General features: G+C 36.2%; 2 protein-coding genes across 3 annotated transcripts in view; both read left to right on the top strand.

Moving 5' to 3' along the window:
- The window catches only part of C9 (complement C9), a gene marked incomplete at its 5' end in the record, with an annotated part of 49,581 nt that extends 46,305 nt beyond the window's left edge, over positions 1-3,276 (top strand). The window contains 2 exons of the mRNA XM_081304583.1: positions 226-454; positions 3,088-3,276. Of these exons, the coding sequence (XP_081160709.1) occupies positions 226-453 (228 nt within the window). The 3' untranslated portion in view covers position 454; positions 3,088-3,276. The remainder of the gene's footprint in view (positions 1-225; positions 455-3,087) is intronic.
- A 10,056-nt stretch (positions 3,277-13,332) lies between these two features.
- FYB1 (FYN binding protein 1) overlaps positions 13,333-17,322 on the top strand; it is a 170,529-nt gene continuing 166,539 nt past the window's right edge. For both annotated transcript variants that reach the window (XM_081293860.1, XM_081293858.1), the window contains exon 1: positions 13,333-13,370. In XM_081293860.1, the coding sequence (XP_081149986.1) occupies positions 13,368-13,370 (3 nt within the window). In that variant the 5' untranslated portion in view covers positions 13,333-13,367. The remainder of the gene's footprint in view (positions 13,371-17,322) is intronic.

Here is a 17,322-nt window from a genome sequence, read left to right as displayed (position 1 = left end):
TACCTCTATAATGTGACCTCTCTGATAGCAGACCTCAGGACTAGTTTTGATCATTAGTATAGTCTTAAAAGTTAACTCCATATCTGGCAAAAAATAAGCATTCAAAATAGTCTTAATGAATCAGAAAATAAACAATTGAATATTTTACAATCTTCTGTGTAAAAAACAAAACAACAACAACAAAAAAAATAAAAACCTAAAAGTAAATGTATTGCTTTCTTGCAGTTGTCACCTATATACAATCTGATTCCTGTGCAAATAAAAGATGCACATGTAAAGAAACAGAATTTGGAGAGAGCCATTGAAGACTACATCAATGAATTCAGTGTAAAAAAATGCCACCCATGCCAAAATGGAGGAACCAAGATTCTGCTGGACGGACAGTGCCTGTGTTCCTGTCCCCTCACATTTAAGGGACTTGCCTGTGAAATCAACAAACAAAAACCATTTTAGGGTGAGAACAATATAAGTTATTAAGGGCAAAATATTTACTTTGGGGTTATTTTAATTTGAATTAATCTGCATTAAACCTCTGTGTTAGCATTCTCCATATAAATAGAGGATCAAAATTAGTGAATTAAAAATTGAGTAATAAATAGTGGAAATAGACAAACCAGGCGTTTTATGTCATTTTCCCATGTTTTACCTCATGTATTTTAACAGAAACACAAACAAAAAGTAAATGATAGTTATCGAATTGCTTTGCATTGATTTTAATTATAAAAAAAACTTATATGAGAAGTTTACATAGACATAACAAACATTCAGATACTTACCATCTAGAATTAAGAGATGTTAAATATATATTTCATATAGTTTTTATGTGTAAGTTGTACACTGTGCATAGATGTATGTTCCTGTCTGCAGCAGTGGACATAGACATATGCTTCAGAATTACTTTCAATGAGACAGTCAGTAGAATTCTTAGTATCCCATCTCTCCCCACCCTAGGAGTCCTGCTGCCATTCTTCTTTCCTACTGCTCAGATGGAGGCACTTTCATTAAAATTGATATGTGTCCTTCTAGTCCATATTTTTGAACTGGTACTAAATATGTATGCATCAACAAAAATGGCATTGTTCTATATTTTAAAAGCTTTAAATAAATGGAATTTGCTAGATTTTTACTTCTAACTTTAGTAAAGATATTGTCAAAGAAAGCTAAGATTCTACATTGCATTTTAAAGCTAATTATGTAGAATTGTTGATTTTTTTAACAAAGAGGAATAACATTAGCTATGTTTCACATACTAAGAGGGTCTTCTTTGTCTTTCTTTAGGGTAGAATTAATTAGAATCCTAATAGATAAGTGAAATTATCTATTGTTATTATTAGTACAAGAGTTAGTCACCATAGGATTTGCTAGTAAGATTAACTTCCCATAACAATCATAGCTCACATGGTTTGATTGAACGAACAGTTTCCTGCAACAAAATTTCTAAAACAATTGTGCAGTTTTCTAAAACAAAGATTCACAGCCTCAAATTTATCATTTAACCACACATTCATCTCTTACAATAAAACTTCTACTATTTTTTTCAGTCCTAGCACACATGCTTAGAAACTCATTGGTAGGGTGACAAAATGCATATTAAGATTAAAGTCATATTTTAAGATTATTGATTTATAATTATAGGCTAACTCTGTCTCTCATTTATCTACAGTGTCAATTCAGTGTTTTTCATTCCTGTAAGCATTTATACTCCCCCCGAAAATCTCTGTTGTTTGGTACTATTATATTGTCAACCTGTTTCTCTTTATTTGGAATATTCTGATACTTTCTCTATGATTTATTTCATTCTGGCTTCTAATTTTCCAACTATTTAACTGACCTATTGAGAATTTTTTTACATTATTTTTCTAAAATTTGGTTCTTTTTTTTCAAATCTGTTTCCCCTTTCCAAGCCACTGTGTTATTTCCCTACCTTTATCTCTTGAACATGGTAAGCATGTTCACATGGAAGTCTCTCTACGATTCCTCGCGTGTGTGTGATTCTGCAGTGTAATTCTCTGCTAAGTCTACCACAGCATGACTCACTCTGGAGGCATGTGTTTTCCCTTAAGTACTTGGTGATTTTCTATTATATGGTTAGTCATTGGTGGAAATTATTTCCTGTGGGAATCCACTCTACCCTGGCAAATGGAGATGTTCCAAAGGTTAATTTGCTTTTGGGAGGTCCTGTTGTTTTCATCAGTTTTATTCCATTTTTTTATGTAAATTGCTTGATTTAGATTCTATATATTGTGTTCTTGGATAAATAAAATCAAGTTCCTTCATCCAATATATAATATTTTCTGGTTGACATTTCACACCTAACCCAGGATGGGCCCCCAGGTCCTGCTGAGACATTAGACCAGGGTGAAATATCTCACATAGATTTTTTCCCATGAGGTAGCTCTATTCCAGGGAGTCATTTTCCTGTAGAATTTTAAGTGCCAGTTTCCAAGTTAAACCGGACCTACTCTTTTAGTGAAATTGAAACACCTAACACATCATCTTTCATTTTGCATACCACTTACTAACCCTGGACCGATCCAACTTTCTCTTCTCTGTACTAATTCAACTTTCCCTTTTTTCATTCACCTTTTGTGTCTCTATTCATTAGAGACCAATGGTTCTCAAATTCATTATGTTTTCCTGGTTAGTTTCTTTTAAAGGGGAAAAAAATGAAAACAAAAAACCAAACAGATGTCCTTCAAGCCAATTAAATCAGAACCTCCCTAGTGGATCCTACCTGAGAATTGTTCTTTCTTTCTGTTTTATATCCCACTGGTTATTCTGACCTCTGGCCAGGTAAGAACACCTCTATTCTGAACCCAGGCCAATTAGCATCTCTGATGAAACTTTCTCCAGTTTCTACAGGAATCAGGTCTCTGTTTATGCACCCTGAAAAATCTTTCCCCTTGCTGCTCCAACACTTATCGTATTGACTCTCCCTCACAAGGTGAATAGCTGCCTCTACACATCATCTAGAGGCTGTGGCACATCATGGCGCAACAAGAAAAGGGGATGGAATCGGTGGGCGAACCTAAACTTGAAGTCTTATTGATCATTAAGATGTGATAAATCTTTTGTTGTTTCTTCTAGGATTGACAGCCCCTCTCCCATCTAAACAATAGAGCTGTTGGCTTTCCTGGGCTCACATGGAAGAAAAAAACACCAGGACTTTCCAATTTAAGATCGTACCCATGGAGATAATCCTTGCTGCTAAGTAAAAAGCCACATGCTTCATGAAAATCCTATCAACCTCTGAAGTCTCTTCTGTCTTAGGTCTACGATGCCTTTGCCTCCCTCTTAAACCCCTCTAAGGTTTCCATTTTGTATTCCCTAATGAAAAATCAGCAGTGAAATATGCCAACACTGCTTTTTCCCACAGGCAATGCCAATCTCTAGCTAATAAAACAAAATTAAATTAAAAACAGAATCTTTATTTAAAAGACTTTAAAGTAATTGCCGAACTGCTTTGTATGATTAATATATTCCACCAGTTCAATTACCACAAGTCTGTACCATGCAATTTAGCTCTTATTTATGTAGTTGTTTTGTTTGGTTATTCTTTTATATGTATATGCACTCATTTGGTAAATACTAAACACCTACGACACTATAGTACTCTGTTCTTATTAGTCTTAGCTCTCCAACTTAACTCTACATGTCCAAGGGAAAAAAGTGTGTTGTACTTGTAACCAAAAATTGTTTGAGTAAATCATGTAAAACCATGATTTTACAACAAAACAAAACAAAATCTAGAAAACAATATGGTACAATTTAATACCTACCCTTATTAGCTGTGTAAAGTAAGGTTACCTCCCTAAGAAGCTGATTTTTAAATTGTATGTACAGTTTTATCCATTAAATGATGTGATATTTAGGACCTGAGAACTTTTGAAAAGGTCTGAGAACTCTTCAGAGAAAGAAGAAAGAAAGAAAGGATGGGTAGAAGCATGAATGGGGTGGGGAAGAGAGGTAAGAGAGAAGACCAGCAAAAAGTAAAATGCAAAATCAAAATTAACAAATGTTTAATTAAATGTTGACAAAACATATCATGTCAACTTCATTAATTGCTATTCTGAATATTTCATGCATTTAAAATAATGTTTTTCATTTTTTCTCACTTTTTAGAAATTCTCAAGAATGTGTGTGATTTCTGAGGCCTCACAGTAAATAAATTATTCATTGGCAAGTAATTTTAAAAGCAAAATTTAGAAATGATTTTAAGTTTTTAACAGGAAATGAAAAGATTAGTAAATATGAGATTCATTTTTATGTATACATATTAAGTATGAAATGGAGATAATATTCTGAAAATAAAAGTGTCCAAACCCTTCAGAGTCTTAAATTTGAGAGCTCAAAGAAGTGCTATCCCCTGCCCCCGAAACATTGGGTGAATCAAAAAGATTTAGTATTTTCTAGGTGTATGTAATGCTGAACTCTGCAAACACTCTACCACTGCCAATTTTTTTTTTAACATGGAGCCTCTGTACCAAAGGGGAATTACTAGAGCAACTACTGAGAATTCCTTCTATCTCCATGAATTGCAAACTTCAAAAAAGAAAAAAGCTGAGAATTTACTAGATCCATAGGATCAGCTTAGTGATTTATCAGAGTTCTTTCTGCTGGTGCTGATGACGGTAGTCCAGGTTCACTTTACATATATGTTTATACACACACACACACACACACACTCATATATATATATGGAGGGGCTACTGTGGATTGAACCCAGGGCCTCACATGTGCTAGGCAAATGCTCTACCACTGAGTTACATCCCCAGACTCCCATATTTGTTACTGATGGCTCAATCCTCCACTCTTACCAAAGGTGGTGCACCTGGTAGGGTGTTTTTCCAGCAGGGTGCGCCATTGAGATGCCAGAAATTACCCAAAACTCAGCACAATGCCGAAAGACTATAGGCTTAACTAAAGGGAGAATCATTAGAAACTGGGAGAGATGAAGACTATTTTGGTTCCATGACTCCATCATGTTTGGAGACGGCTGGTGTAGCTTAATCTGGGCAGATGGAGTACCCCCATCCCACATGTTCTCCGAGAGGGGTGCATTACCAATTCAAGTAAAGGGATACGTAGGGACACTTTGTTTTCTGAAACTCAGGACATACATTAAAAATCATTTCACCCAATGATAAAAAGGGGTTATTATCAATAGTACCCAGAGGAGCTAACTAAGTATTGACATACTTTAGGACTTGATGAGGAAGCTTCAGAGCCTTGTTATGTTGTTACACTTTTCTTTTTTTTATAGTCAAAATTCATGTTGCTTATTCGTTCTTTTTAATATAGACACATACCTATAGACTAATCAATGTTCAAGGGTGAGTCAACCTCTTGCCCATTCCCTATTAACATGCTGAGAGCAGCAAAATACTCCCATAGAGGGGACTGGTGTTGCTATTAAACAATGAACCCCTAAGCTCTACATATGCTCAGGGATGATATCTCTTTCATGGAATTAAAATCATTCATATAAATCTCAGTACCTAATAGAGAAGCAAACAAATGACAGCTATTATTTGTCATCATGAAAGGCTGTTGGTCAAAATCCTTATAAATGTAATTCTAATAAAATTGTGACATTAGACTACAAAAAAATTCAATCTCTGAAAATAATGGTATATGGCAGAGTAGTTGGTACTTTGGTCTAAATAATTAATGAGTTCAGTGTTTTGTGATTGTTTTTAAAGAAGTGTTTTAGTCTTTTCATCAAAAGCTATAATAAAATATGCTCAACTGAGTGGCTTTAAAACAACAGAAATTTATTTCTGACCATTCTAGAGACAAAGAAGTCCAAGATTAAGACACTACCAGATCCTATGGCTGGTGAGGGCTAACTCTTTGGTTCACAAATGGGATCTTTCTGCTGCATCCTCATGCGGTGGAAGCGGCAAACCATCTCCTTCCTTCAGGCCTTTAATCCCACCTACAAGGGATCCGCTGTCATGACTAGTCAATTCCTAAAGTTTCCACCATCTTAATACCATCACATTTGAGATTAGATCTCGACATATGAATTTTGGGGTAAAACAATCATTCTAACCATAGCAAGGATTTATTTTTTTCATGTGTCAAATATACATGGGGAAAAAGTTATTCTTTTAACTGTTTTTTAAGTGTGCAATTCTGTGGCTTTAAGCACATGTGCATTGTTGTGTAACCATCACCAAAACTTTTTCTTCATTTCCCACTAAAACCCTGTACCTATTAAGTAATGACTCCCTGTTCTCCACTCCACTAGCCCTGTTAGCATGACTCTGCTATTTCTATTAATTGGCCTATTTTAGATGTCTCATGTAATTGGAATCATAGAAACTTTTTTGTGTGTGACTTATTCTACTTAGCATAATATTGTCAAGGTTTATCTATGTTGTGGCACATATAAGAATTAAATTACTTTTGAAGGCCAAATAATAGTTCATTGTAGGTATATTCCACATTTTGTTTTTCCATTCATCACAGTTAGCCACTTGGGTGATTTTACCTCTCAAATAATGCCACTATATAATTATTTCTTCCCTTCCTGTCTTTCAATTCAATTTGGAATGTGTACAGAAGCTAGGTTGCTGGTTCTTGTGTTAATCTATACTTAATTTGTTGAGAAATGCCGTACTGTTTTCCACAGTAGCTGAACCATTTTACATTCTCACCAGTAAAGACCAAGAGTTACAATTTCTCCACATCCTAGTTAACACTTGTTGTTTTCAGAGATTTTATTTTCATTCGTTTTGGTTTTGGTTTTTGGTAGGGATGGAAACCAGGTGTGCTTATCCAGCTCCTTCTTAGCCCTTTTTATTTTTTATTTTGAGACAAAGAGCCTCACTAAGTTGCTGAGACTGGCCTCAAACTTGCGATCCTCCTGCCTCAGCCTCCTGGGTCACTGGGATTATGGACATGCATCATCACACCTAAGGAGATTTTTTGGATTTGTTAGTTTTTTGTTTTATAATTGCCATCATAATAAGTATGATGTATTACCTCGATGTGATGTTGATTCTAATTTCCATAACGATTAATAATGCTACGCATATTTTTTGTCCATATTGGCCACTTGCAAAGTCTTCTTTGGAGAAATGTATGTTTAAGTCTTTTGCCCAATTCTGAATCACATAGTTTGCTATGTTGTTGTAGGAGTTCTTTATATATTGGGGGTATTAATCCCTTTTCAAGTATATGATCTGAAAATGTTTTCTCCCATTCTGGTGGTTGTCTTTTCTTACTCTCTTGATAGTGTTCTTTGATACACAAAAAAGGTTTTAATATCAATGAAGTCCAATTATGTATTTCTTTTGTGACCTGGGAATTAGTATCATTTGCAATAAATCATTAGACCCAAACATAAATGTTATAAAACCTTTCTCCAAGGTTTCCTGCTAAGTGTTTTGCTTTTATTAGCTCTTACATTAGGTCTTTGATCCATTTTGGTATTTTTGTCTGGTGTAATATAAGGCTCCAACTCATTCTTCTACATGTGAATATTTGGTCCATCTAGCATTATTTGTTGATCAGAGATTTTTATTTTTTACGTCATGTAGTACCTTGCTTAAGTCAGACTGGGTTGGACAAGAGAGAAGAGGGAGAAAAGAGGGTCAGAATGACAATGAATAAATATGGTCTAACAATTTCATTTTAATAGTCACATTATAAGCACTCCTAGTTTTTCCAACAGCATTATTAAGTAGTAGCATTAAGTTTCAAATGTACAATAGAATTAAAATTAGAAACAATCCTATTCTTTTGACCACAGGAAGATTGCCAGTAGGTTACTCCCAGGTATGGATAATGGTATATTAGATCACAGAATTTTGTATACAGAGTAGCTTCCTGCCTAAGGAACACTAAACTGAGCAATAAGGGCAGGGGAAAGACTAAACTTGAATAACCTTTTAAATAGAGAGATAGGGTGATTCCAAGGGAGAGAAAGAGAAAGAAAAACTCAAGGAAAATAATGTAAAATTTAGAGAATGATTTTAAATTTTAAACAAATTTCAAATCATATTCTAAAAGTGTCCCCAAAAAAACTATGTCTCTACCAACACTTAGCCTGTATTGAAATGAAAATATTTCTATGTTAACAATTTTAAAATAGCAGACTAAGAAACAAGAATATATTTACACTTGCAATTAACTGACAGAAAGTGGGAAGGAGAAGGACTCAGGGAATGGCACTACAATTGTTTCTCCTTTTCTTGTATCCTCTGAATGGCTTTATTGCTCCTCTGTTTATTTTCTAACAATTCTGGCTTAACTTTTATGTTGCAAAACTGGAAAGGAAGGAAATTGGGAAGGAAAGGGAGGAAGGGAGAAAGGAAAAAAAGGGCAAATTATCATTCATAAACTGTCAAAAGCAAGAACAGACTGTAAGGATATGTATCACTTGATCTCCTTGTCTGGAAAACCTGGTAAAACAAACAAACAAACAAAAAAAGTGCACTTGGATTCTGCTTCTGAAGGATCCAATATGGAAGAACTGAAGAAGTGAGAAGCTGAAAACCAAAGGTAGGACTCAATAGACCACAGAGTTGAGAGTCCCCAAAGACCCAAGGAGGGCGTAAGATACAAATTATGGCCAACAAGGCAAGATTAGAGGATTGGAATGCTCAGTCTCACCCCCAGGGAGGAAGAAGGGGCTGATGGTGACTGGATCACCAGTGGCCAGTAGTTTAATCAATCACGCCTATGAAATGGAGCCTCCATACAACCCCAAAGGACAGGGTTCAAGAGCTTCCCAATAACTCCACATGTGAGATTCATGGAAGGAAAAAACAAAACCAAAAGTACAGGCAAAATAGCAAAAGAGAGAGAAAAAAAAGTCACATATAGATTCCATGAGTAACCTTTGTCTGTCCAAGTCAGTTGAATTGGCTAAAAACTCCTTAAAGTCTAGATTTTTCATCCACCGTCCTACTTCAGCGGTTCTTCTAGAATGTAGTGAGCACTTGCCTGGGTTTGAATTGTCAAGACTACTGTTCCAGCCCTTCTTGACTTTTTACACAATTACTCATTCTATTGAAATACAGTAGGAATTCTCCTTCTACCAAAGAATGAGTTAATTTTTCACTGAAGTTGATTAGTAAGTTATTTCTCCGGGATTATTGATGTTAAGACCCTCTTTTCTCAAAAATAGAAAGAACTTGTGTGAAAAAATTTTGATTTATATTTAGAACAAAAAGTGAAAGAGAAAAAAGCCAAATGGAGGAAGCGCCCAATTTTTTCCTGCACACCCTTCTCCACTGTGTCTGCTTTTAATTCCTTCTCCTGCCACTACTTTCCTTTTAACTGCTCCCTATCTAGCCAAGCAGGAACACTAGACTTTCCTTGAATTTCTATGAATCTACTTCCTGAGTTCTAATTGGTCTTTGCTGACATGGTTTAAATGCATGTTGATAAAAAGAGACATGTTTACAAAATACAGAGGTTTTAACTGACCTGTTTCCCCATCTGGAAACTTGAGGGAGATAGATCCCTTCATAGTTTTGTATTTTTATTTCATGATCAAAGAACTGCAATGTAATGACCATCTTAGCCAAGGATTCTCTTATAGTTCCCCAGAAATGATAGTCTTCTGAGGAAGCTATACACATGCATTAGGAGTATGTGGACCCTATATTACTTTAATCAGATTCTTAAAAGAACCTGTGAGCCCAAAAGCGTTTTGGATTTTTGTTGTTCTTGTTTTTAAAACTATCTAGGATAACAGAGGACAGTATGAAAAATAATTCTCACTAGGGAAGTTCCAAATATAGTTGGGAAGCCAAACTTAATTTATCTGATACAATTAGCACCATAAAAGACAAACATTGAAAGAATTTCATTTGGGGTTGTAATTCCCAAAAGTCCAAACAAAGGGGGAGCGAGCAGCAGACAAGACTTCCTCTAAGAGATGAGATTCACCAACCCTCCATTCCCCTAGAGTCTCGGTCAGGCATGTTAATGTTGGGCACAAAGATGCTCATGTTTTCTTCCCTAAAATGTTAAGCCATTTTGACATAAAGTGAAATATTACAGGAATTTGTAAATGTTTCTAATCTTCAATGCTAACATGCTCCTTTAAAAGCCTAGTTACTACTACATTGATGATGTTTTTAAGAAATGGTCACTCGTGTTACTTAAGCTGTGTTAGTTCTCCTCTCCTCTATCTCCTTTAAAACTGACTTTTAAAAATAAAGTCAGGTTGGGCACCGTGGTGCACACCTGTAATCCCAGCGGCTCCAGAGGCTGAGATGAGGAAGATGGAGAGTTCAAAGCCAGCTTCAGAAAAAGTGAGGCACTAAGCGACTCAGTAAGACCCTGTCTCTAAATAAGATACAAAATATGGCTGGGGATGTGGCTCACTGGTTGAATGCCCCTGAGATCAATCTCTAGTACCCACACACCCTGAAAAAAAATGAAGTTTGTTTCCTTACCCAACAGTGTATCTAAACCTGACAGTTTTTACCCACCACTACCTTGGGTGATTGGAGAGACAGACTCCTTCTACCTTGAACAAAAGCAATTCTCTAGAATGCAACAGAATACACGGTGTTCCAGTGTTTGAAGAATTGGAACCACTTTTGCATTCTCTGAGCTTCTTCTCCCTTCTACCAGCAGGAGTAACTTCAGCCCATGCCGTATACATAGATATTTATCTGTTTTAGATGATATCACTGTATTGTCTGTTGTGTTCACTGCATTTCCTGTTTCATCTTCCTGCTCAGGGACTTATGTACTTACTTGACTTCACAGGAAATACACTTACATATGTAAAATTTGGCATATTTTTTAAAAAGCGATTATGCTTCAAAAGCTAAAAATAAAAATCTATTGGTGGATTATTAGTCCTATTTGGGAACTGCAGTCCTTACCTTTCTTGTCTCAGCCAAATATATTTCTTAAATGTGTGTGTTTGAGAGCTTGCTGAATTTATATTTTAAAAATTACTTTCAACTGTGTTTAGAAGTAAGGACAAATTGAAGGGAAATTAAAATGAATGAATTGAAACTCAAAGTTCCTTTCATCAGACTTGTCTAAGTGGCTGCATTGTTAACTAGAAATTGCTGGGTATCTATTTATCATGTAATTTTGTTTCGACTTATTGGTATAGAGCAAAAATCATAGAATGATCAAGAATAAGCAATTACGTAGTACATGGTGAAAATACATTGGTAAAATTTGGTAGAAGACAACATCATATGTTAGGATTGACGACCTGCAAGGCTGGCCTAGTAATCTGTTCCCCACTTCACTAATATGTCACCTGCTTCTCCTTTGGGGGCATGGGTGCTCAAATATGCATACACTTTGAAATCATCTGGAGAGTTTTAAAAAATACTGATTCATGGGTCCCAATCCCAGAGATTTTGATTTAACACTCTGGAGTGAAGCTGTGGTTGTAGGTTAGTGGTATAACACTTGCCTCTCAAGTGTGAGGCCCTGGGTTCAACTTCAGCACCACATAAAAATAAATAAATAAAATAAAGGGATTTTGTCCATCCATAACTAAAAATATATTTTTAAAAAATTAAATTTTGATTACGTTTTACGAGTGTCTTATAATTGTACCTAATAATGGGGTTCATTGTGACATATTCATATATGCACATAAAATAATTTGCTCCATTTCATTCCCTAGTATTTCTTTCCTTCTCCTCCTCCCTCCCTCCTAATCCTCTTCCCCTACTCTATTGGTCTTCCTTCTATTTATTTATTTTTTTTAAATTGGTGCATTACCTTTATACATATAAATAGGACTCATGTGACATATTCATATATGCACAGAGCAAAATTTGATCAATGTCATTCACAGGGAAGTGGACTTTTTTTTAAGCTTCCCAGGTGATGTGCAGAAGGGCTGATAACCACTGCTTCTATCCCCAACCTCCACCTGTGCTGTGAAATCTGTCTTCCTACAGATAGTTGATCAGAAGTGTTCCCGTCAAGGTAAAGAATGTATCCATTTCAAGGCCTTCCTCTGCAAATGTGTTGTATCTGAAAGCCTGGTGACACTATTTCTTGCTTTGAACTTCCTCTTCCATTCATTCATGGAATATTCATTGTGTGCCAGAGACTGCAATCTTAGATTCCTTGACTAAACCTACATATATTCTGACCATGCCTCAAGCAGCACCCTTCTTTCCAGGAAGTTATCAAATTCTCTACTTCTGGTATTTGCTCTCTGCCCTGGCTTTCTGTCTTGTCCCACTATAACACTATATATATTTCTAATGACATCTTGAATTTGAAAAACATTTTTATTTTTAGGAACTAATAGAAAACACCCGTTTAAACACATTATTTTGTATAAATGTAGTAGGTTTAGCTTAATATCAAGTATAGAAATGTAGTGACCCTACACTAAAAATACACTATCGTACTTAAATCTAGAAAGTTATAAACTCAAACTAAGGAATCAGATATCTTTCATTTACAATGCAAAACATAGATGACCTTTGCTTCAGAACTTACATTTTTATCAGGCTATATATTTAATACAAAAGAGTAAAGTCTACATATCATGATGTGTTCAGAGAGGTGCTATGAATGATTGGAAAGAATGACAGTTTGGATTATAATAAAATGCCATTGGCATATCCAGTTTACCAGTGTCAGAGATGGGAGTGTCTGCTGTCAACAAATATCACCCTCAAATTAATACACAAAGTGGATTGACATGTTCTTTACTTTATGAGTGAAATGAATGGAATTCTATAATAAGCTTATGAAAAATTTTACCATTTTAGTACCACCTATATGAGTTTTAATATATTTAGGGTTGTTGATAAAAATGATCTTTATCCTTTTTTATGGGAGGATGCTTATTTTTTACACAAGTGCTATGTACTCAATATAGAAAACTTGAAACAATCAGAGGTGTACAAAATGATTACTTTGTAACAATACTCCACACAAGTCAACCACTATTAACATTTTAGTGTACGTCTTTCATAGACAACAGAACAGACAGATTTCATAGACAATAGGACAGACAGAGAGAAAAACATACACACATATACATATATACATGTATCCCCAAATACAGATTTTTAAATAAAACAGGTAATAATGCCCACAGACTTCAATATTCAGGCACCTTTTTAAAAGATTTTCATCGATCTTTTAGACTTCAAAGATTCACCTATTCTTGTTTTCACATTACTACAGTATAACAGCGAGATAAACCTGGCCAGTTATACAAATGTTTCGAGAGCTGAGATAACATGCAAATACAGCCTTCCATATCAATGTGTGAAGGCTGGTCAGACCACACAGCTCAGAAAGGAAGTACACCCTTCAGAGCTAAACTGCACATTCACTGTCCAAGTCACAGCATCACCAGGGTCACTGAGTGCCAGGCTCATCCACTCTTTTCAAACACAATGGTAAGTAATAGATTTTCTGACTCTCCTGCTCTCTTGCCAAACATCCGCTGGTATTCTCCATCAAATGAGAGGGGGTGGGGTGTCTCATGGCCATGCCCTCCAAGTCTTTGGAATTTTCGCTCCTTTCATTTCTGTTCTGTGTGCTAAGGAAGCTGCTGCGTCTTTATTACACCCGTTGAGAAACTGTGGCTTCAGGAGTTCCCCTTTCTGACTAGCTGTCAGAACAGAGGAAGACCGCTATGTTTTGCAAAAGAAAAGTTGTATTCTTTGTCTTTCTTTGCCTCTTAAGAGAGTTGGGTGTCAGAACCAGTAACAAAGTCAAGTTTCCTAGGATGAGCACTTTGGAGCTCAGAAGAGGGCTTCAGTGGCAGACACTGGGCAGTATTGCTGAGGTGGGTGCCATTTTGATAACACAGGAGATTTCGCAAAAGCAGTTCTCTTGCTTGAAAAGTGTATTTTATTATTTTAATTAAAGAAGCAAACAAAACTCAAATAGTCCAAATTTTAAGGGACACATAGTGTTCCCAAAATTAATTGAAAGTCATTATTTGGAGCACACTGAAATAGGGTGGGTTTCCAGGGGGTATCATAACACTCATTTAACCTACAATGTGGCTGAACTACAGTACCAATAATCTGCTTCATGGTTTCCTATTATTTCTCTGTAAAAACTCAACCCCCAAAATATATATGTGGAATTAATGCTTCCTGAGTTCAGAAGACAGCTCATTTTCTACCCTGTATCATTTCAACCCCCACAGACCAGAGATGCCTTGTCCTTTCTCTTACTGTAGAGAGGAGACTTCCCTTTGCGGGAGTGCAGGATTGGAGACAATGGCTCCCACACTTGCTTGGTTGGAATAGGAAGAGCAAAGGGTTCATCCCAGGTGTTCGTAGTCTGGAAGCCCTTCATTTCAGGATGGGGAAAGTATAGAGATGAGAAAGAAACCTTCTGGGGCAAGAGAGGAAGGAAGAGAGAAGGGGTCAGAGTTGCAGAGTCATAGGGGAGGGGAGCGACCAGGATGGGGAGATGGCAGCACACCAGCCTCTTTGTAACAGCCCAATCTGTAGGGGAAGGCAGTCACCAGCAGAGGTGTGACTTACAAATCTCCACAGGGCTTTCAAACCAAGCCTTTGAGTCCAGGACTCTTAAAATAACAGCTTCAAAGATATAGAGAACATCAGAGGAGTAGAAGGAGATGGAAAGGTAAGGGGGAGGGATGAGGGAAGAAGAATTAAATTAATTTAATAAACTCACATTATATACATGTATGAATATGCCACAGAGAATTTCACCTTTATTTATATGTAGAAAGTGTCAATCAAAAACAAAGTTACTAGAGAAAGGAAGATCAATAGAGTAGAGGAAGAGAATAAAACGAGGGAAGAGGCGGAGGGAGAAGTGGGCAATGGGGATTGAAATCAACTTCCTTTCATGTAGGATTTTGTCAAAATAAAACCAACTACTATGCATAACTATAATGTTCTAATAAAAAAAAAACAGCTTGACCTTAATTACTAAGATCTTCAAAAAATAAACAAGGACACTGTTGCTCACAAAGAGGGAGAATATAATGGATTCTTTTTTTTTTTTTTTTAGTGGAAACAAAATGACAATAGAAGAAAAGAGAGTTTAACTTGATAGTGTGCATTTCTTGTAATATATACGTGATGTTTTCCCAAAATAATTATGGTTGCTTATTATAAAGTAACACATATTCAAGATTCGGAATATAGATATGCAGAAATGAAACAGTAAACTTTTTCTATAGTCCTCTCACTTGAGAGACAATCATTGTTAAATTAGTACTGATCTGTGTATAATTTCATCATTTAAAATATGTACTTTATAATTTTCTGTTATCATACTTTCATTTCCTCACCTGCCTTTTTATTTAAAAATATCTTGAATGATAGATCTAAGTTATGATGCAATTTTTAATGATTAAAGCATTGTTGACAATTATGTGGTATTCCATAATTTAGCTTAGTTTTTTTCCATAAGATTGGAGATTTTTGATTGCTTCTCTTTTCTTTAGTGTAATAGAGTTGGAAATTTTGGTTAGTTTTATTTTTCTTTCTCTTTCTTTATGATAATATAGACTAGACTATCACAAGCATTCTTTGATGTACATTGATGATTTTCTATTCACAGAACTATCAGGAAATTAAGTGAAAAAATACATATATTTAAGACTTCTAACTCCAGTTTCTTCTTGATTAAAAAAAACACATTTTAAGTTTTCTTACTAATAATGGCAAAGCAAGTAAATTTCTTAGTGCAATTATGGAATCTACGTGCCTACCTTTGTATATATTTGCCTCTCTTTGTAGATTGTCAAGGTTATATTTAAAAAGAAAGTATTTCCCTTTATTTTCTTCTCCCCAACATTACCTTTGATGTTCTACAACAATGGCAGAAATACATTATTTTTTCTCTTTGAAAGACTCCATAACACAATCGAAAGACCACACTTTAGTTGCTTATGATTAGCTTCACTCACTAGTGTAGGTCTTTTCACAAGTCACATAAGTTCTGAGTTTGTTTCCTCATCCGATGATGATGGTGGTGGTGATAATTATCCTGCAGTATTAGTGTAGACAGTAAGATTGAAGGCACACACCAGACACTGATGAATGGTGGCCCCTTCCCATCCCCAATCCCAAGTATTAATGTCTAAAGGAAGCACAGAAACTCCCAAGGAGCACAGGGAGAGAAAGATACTGGCAGTTAGGAGTAGTGAGCCCTCACATACACTATGTCATTAAATTCTATAGCAATTTCTATAAACAATGACTGCTATTATTCCCATTCTATAGCTGAATAAACTGAGTTTTGAAGAGGGTGAGTATCTTGCTCACAGCCACACAACTACTGAGCATTGGGACTGGAACATGAGCACAGTTCTGTCATCTCTCAGAGCCTGAGCTTCTCTCCATTACGTTGCATCCTACAAAGAGTAGTTACATAGGAAGACAACCTGGTGGTCAAAGAAAAGTCCAGGACTCACCATTATGTGTGTGAAGGGCCCTTCCCAGGCTAGTGCTCATCCCTGGTAGAGCTGGAATCAGCTGTCAGAGCTGCCTCTGCTGTGCTCACTGCAAGTGTTTCTGTTTTCAAATGCTCACTTCATTGAAATGTGACCGATGTCCCTGGGATGGGAGGCTGAAGGAGTTGCTGGCAATGGTTTCTTCACCCCAGGATTCTGAAAGGGGGATTCAATAGTTAAATTACTCTCCTCCCCTCAGCTCACCTTTTGGGTGACTGCTGTGACTAATAACCACCTCCCTCAGGCTGAGTTAGCTGTCCAGAGGACACCATCCACGGGGGTTGGGGTGGGGGGTCCAGTCATGGCTCAAGTGGTCATGGGAAATTCACCTTTTATTGCCTTCTCCCTATAACTTATATTAGTAAAACTATGGAAATTTGTGAGAATGAAGCAGAAAGGCATTATCGTGTTATAGGGATAAATTTACAAGATTTTAAGGCTGATGAGCTTCAGGCAGACAGTGCTGGGCTCATCTTCCAACCTGGCTCAGTCTCTCACTTCTCCCTTTGGGAACTTGGCCCAGTCTCTTCAACTGTCTCTCTCCAGTTCAGCTGGTCTCAGTGATCCCTGATGTTCTTCCAAATTATGATGCTAGAATTCAGAAGTGGGAGAACAGGGCTGTAAGATTCTACTTTTGAAACATCTGTCCTTACACAAATCACAGTTCTAATATGAAATAATAGAATGATCTTTGTTCATGTGACAGATATTTTTAGGTACATTTCAACTGAGATCTCTCTGAAAAATGGAGAAGCAGATATTCTAAAAATGCACAAAAATGTTTGTATGCTCACTGTGAGGAGAAAAATCTTTTATGTATAAACCTTAGAAGGTTTTGAGAAATGAGGTAAAAATTGTTTGGGTGGGGGATTTTTGGTTTGTTTCTCTCCTTTCTTCTAACC

Source organism: Spermophilus citellus (assembly GCF_964194105.1).
Source record: "Spermophilus citellus genome assembly, chromosome: 1".
NCBI classification, from domain to species: Eukaryota; Metazoa; Chordata; class Mammalia; order Rodentia; family Sciuridae; genus Spermophilus; species Spermophilus citellus.
This window is presented reverse-complemented; position numbering and strand designations above follow the sequence as displayed.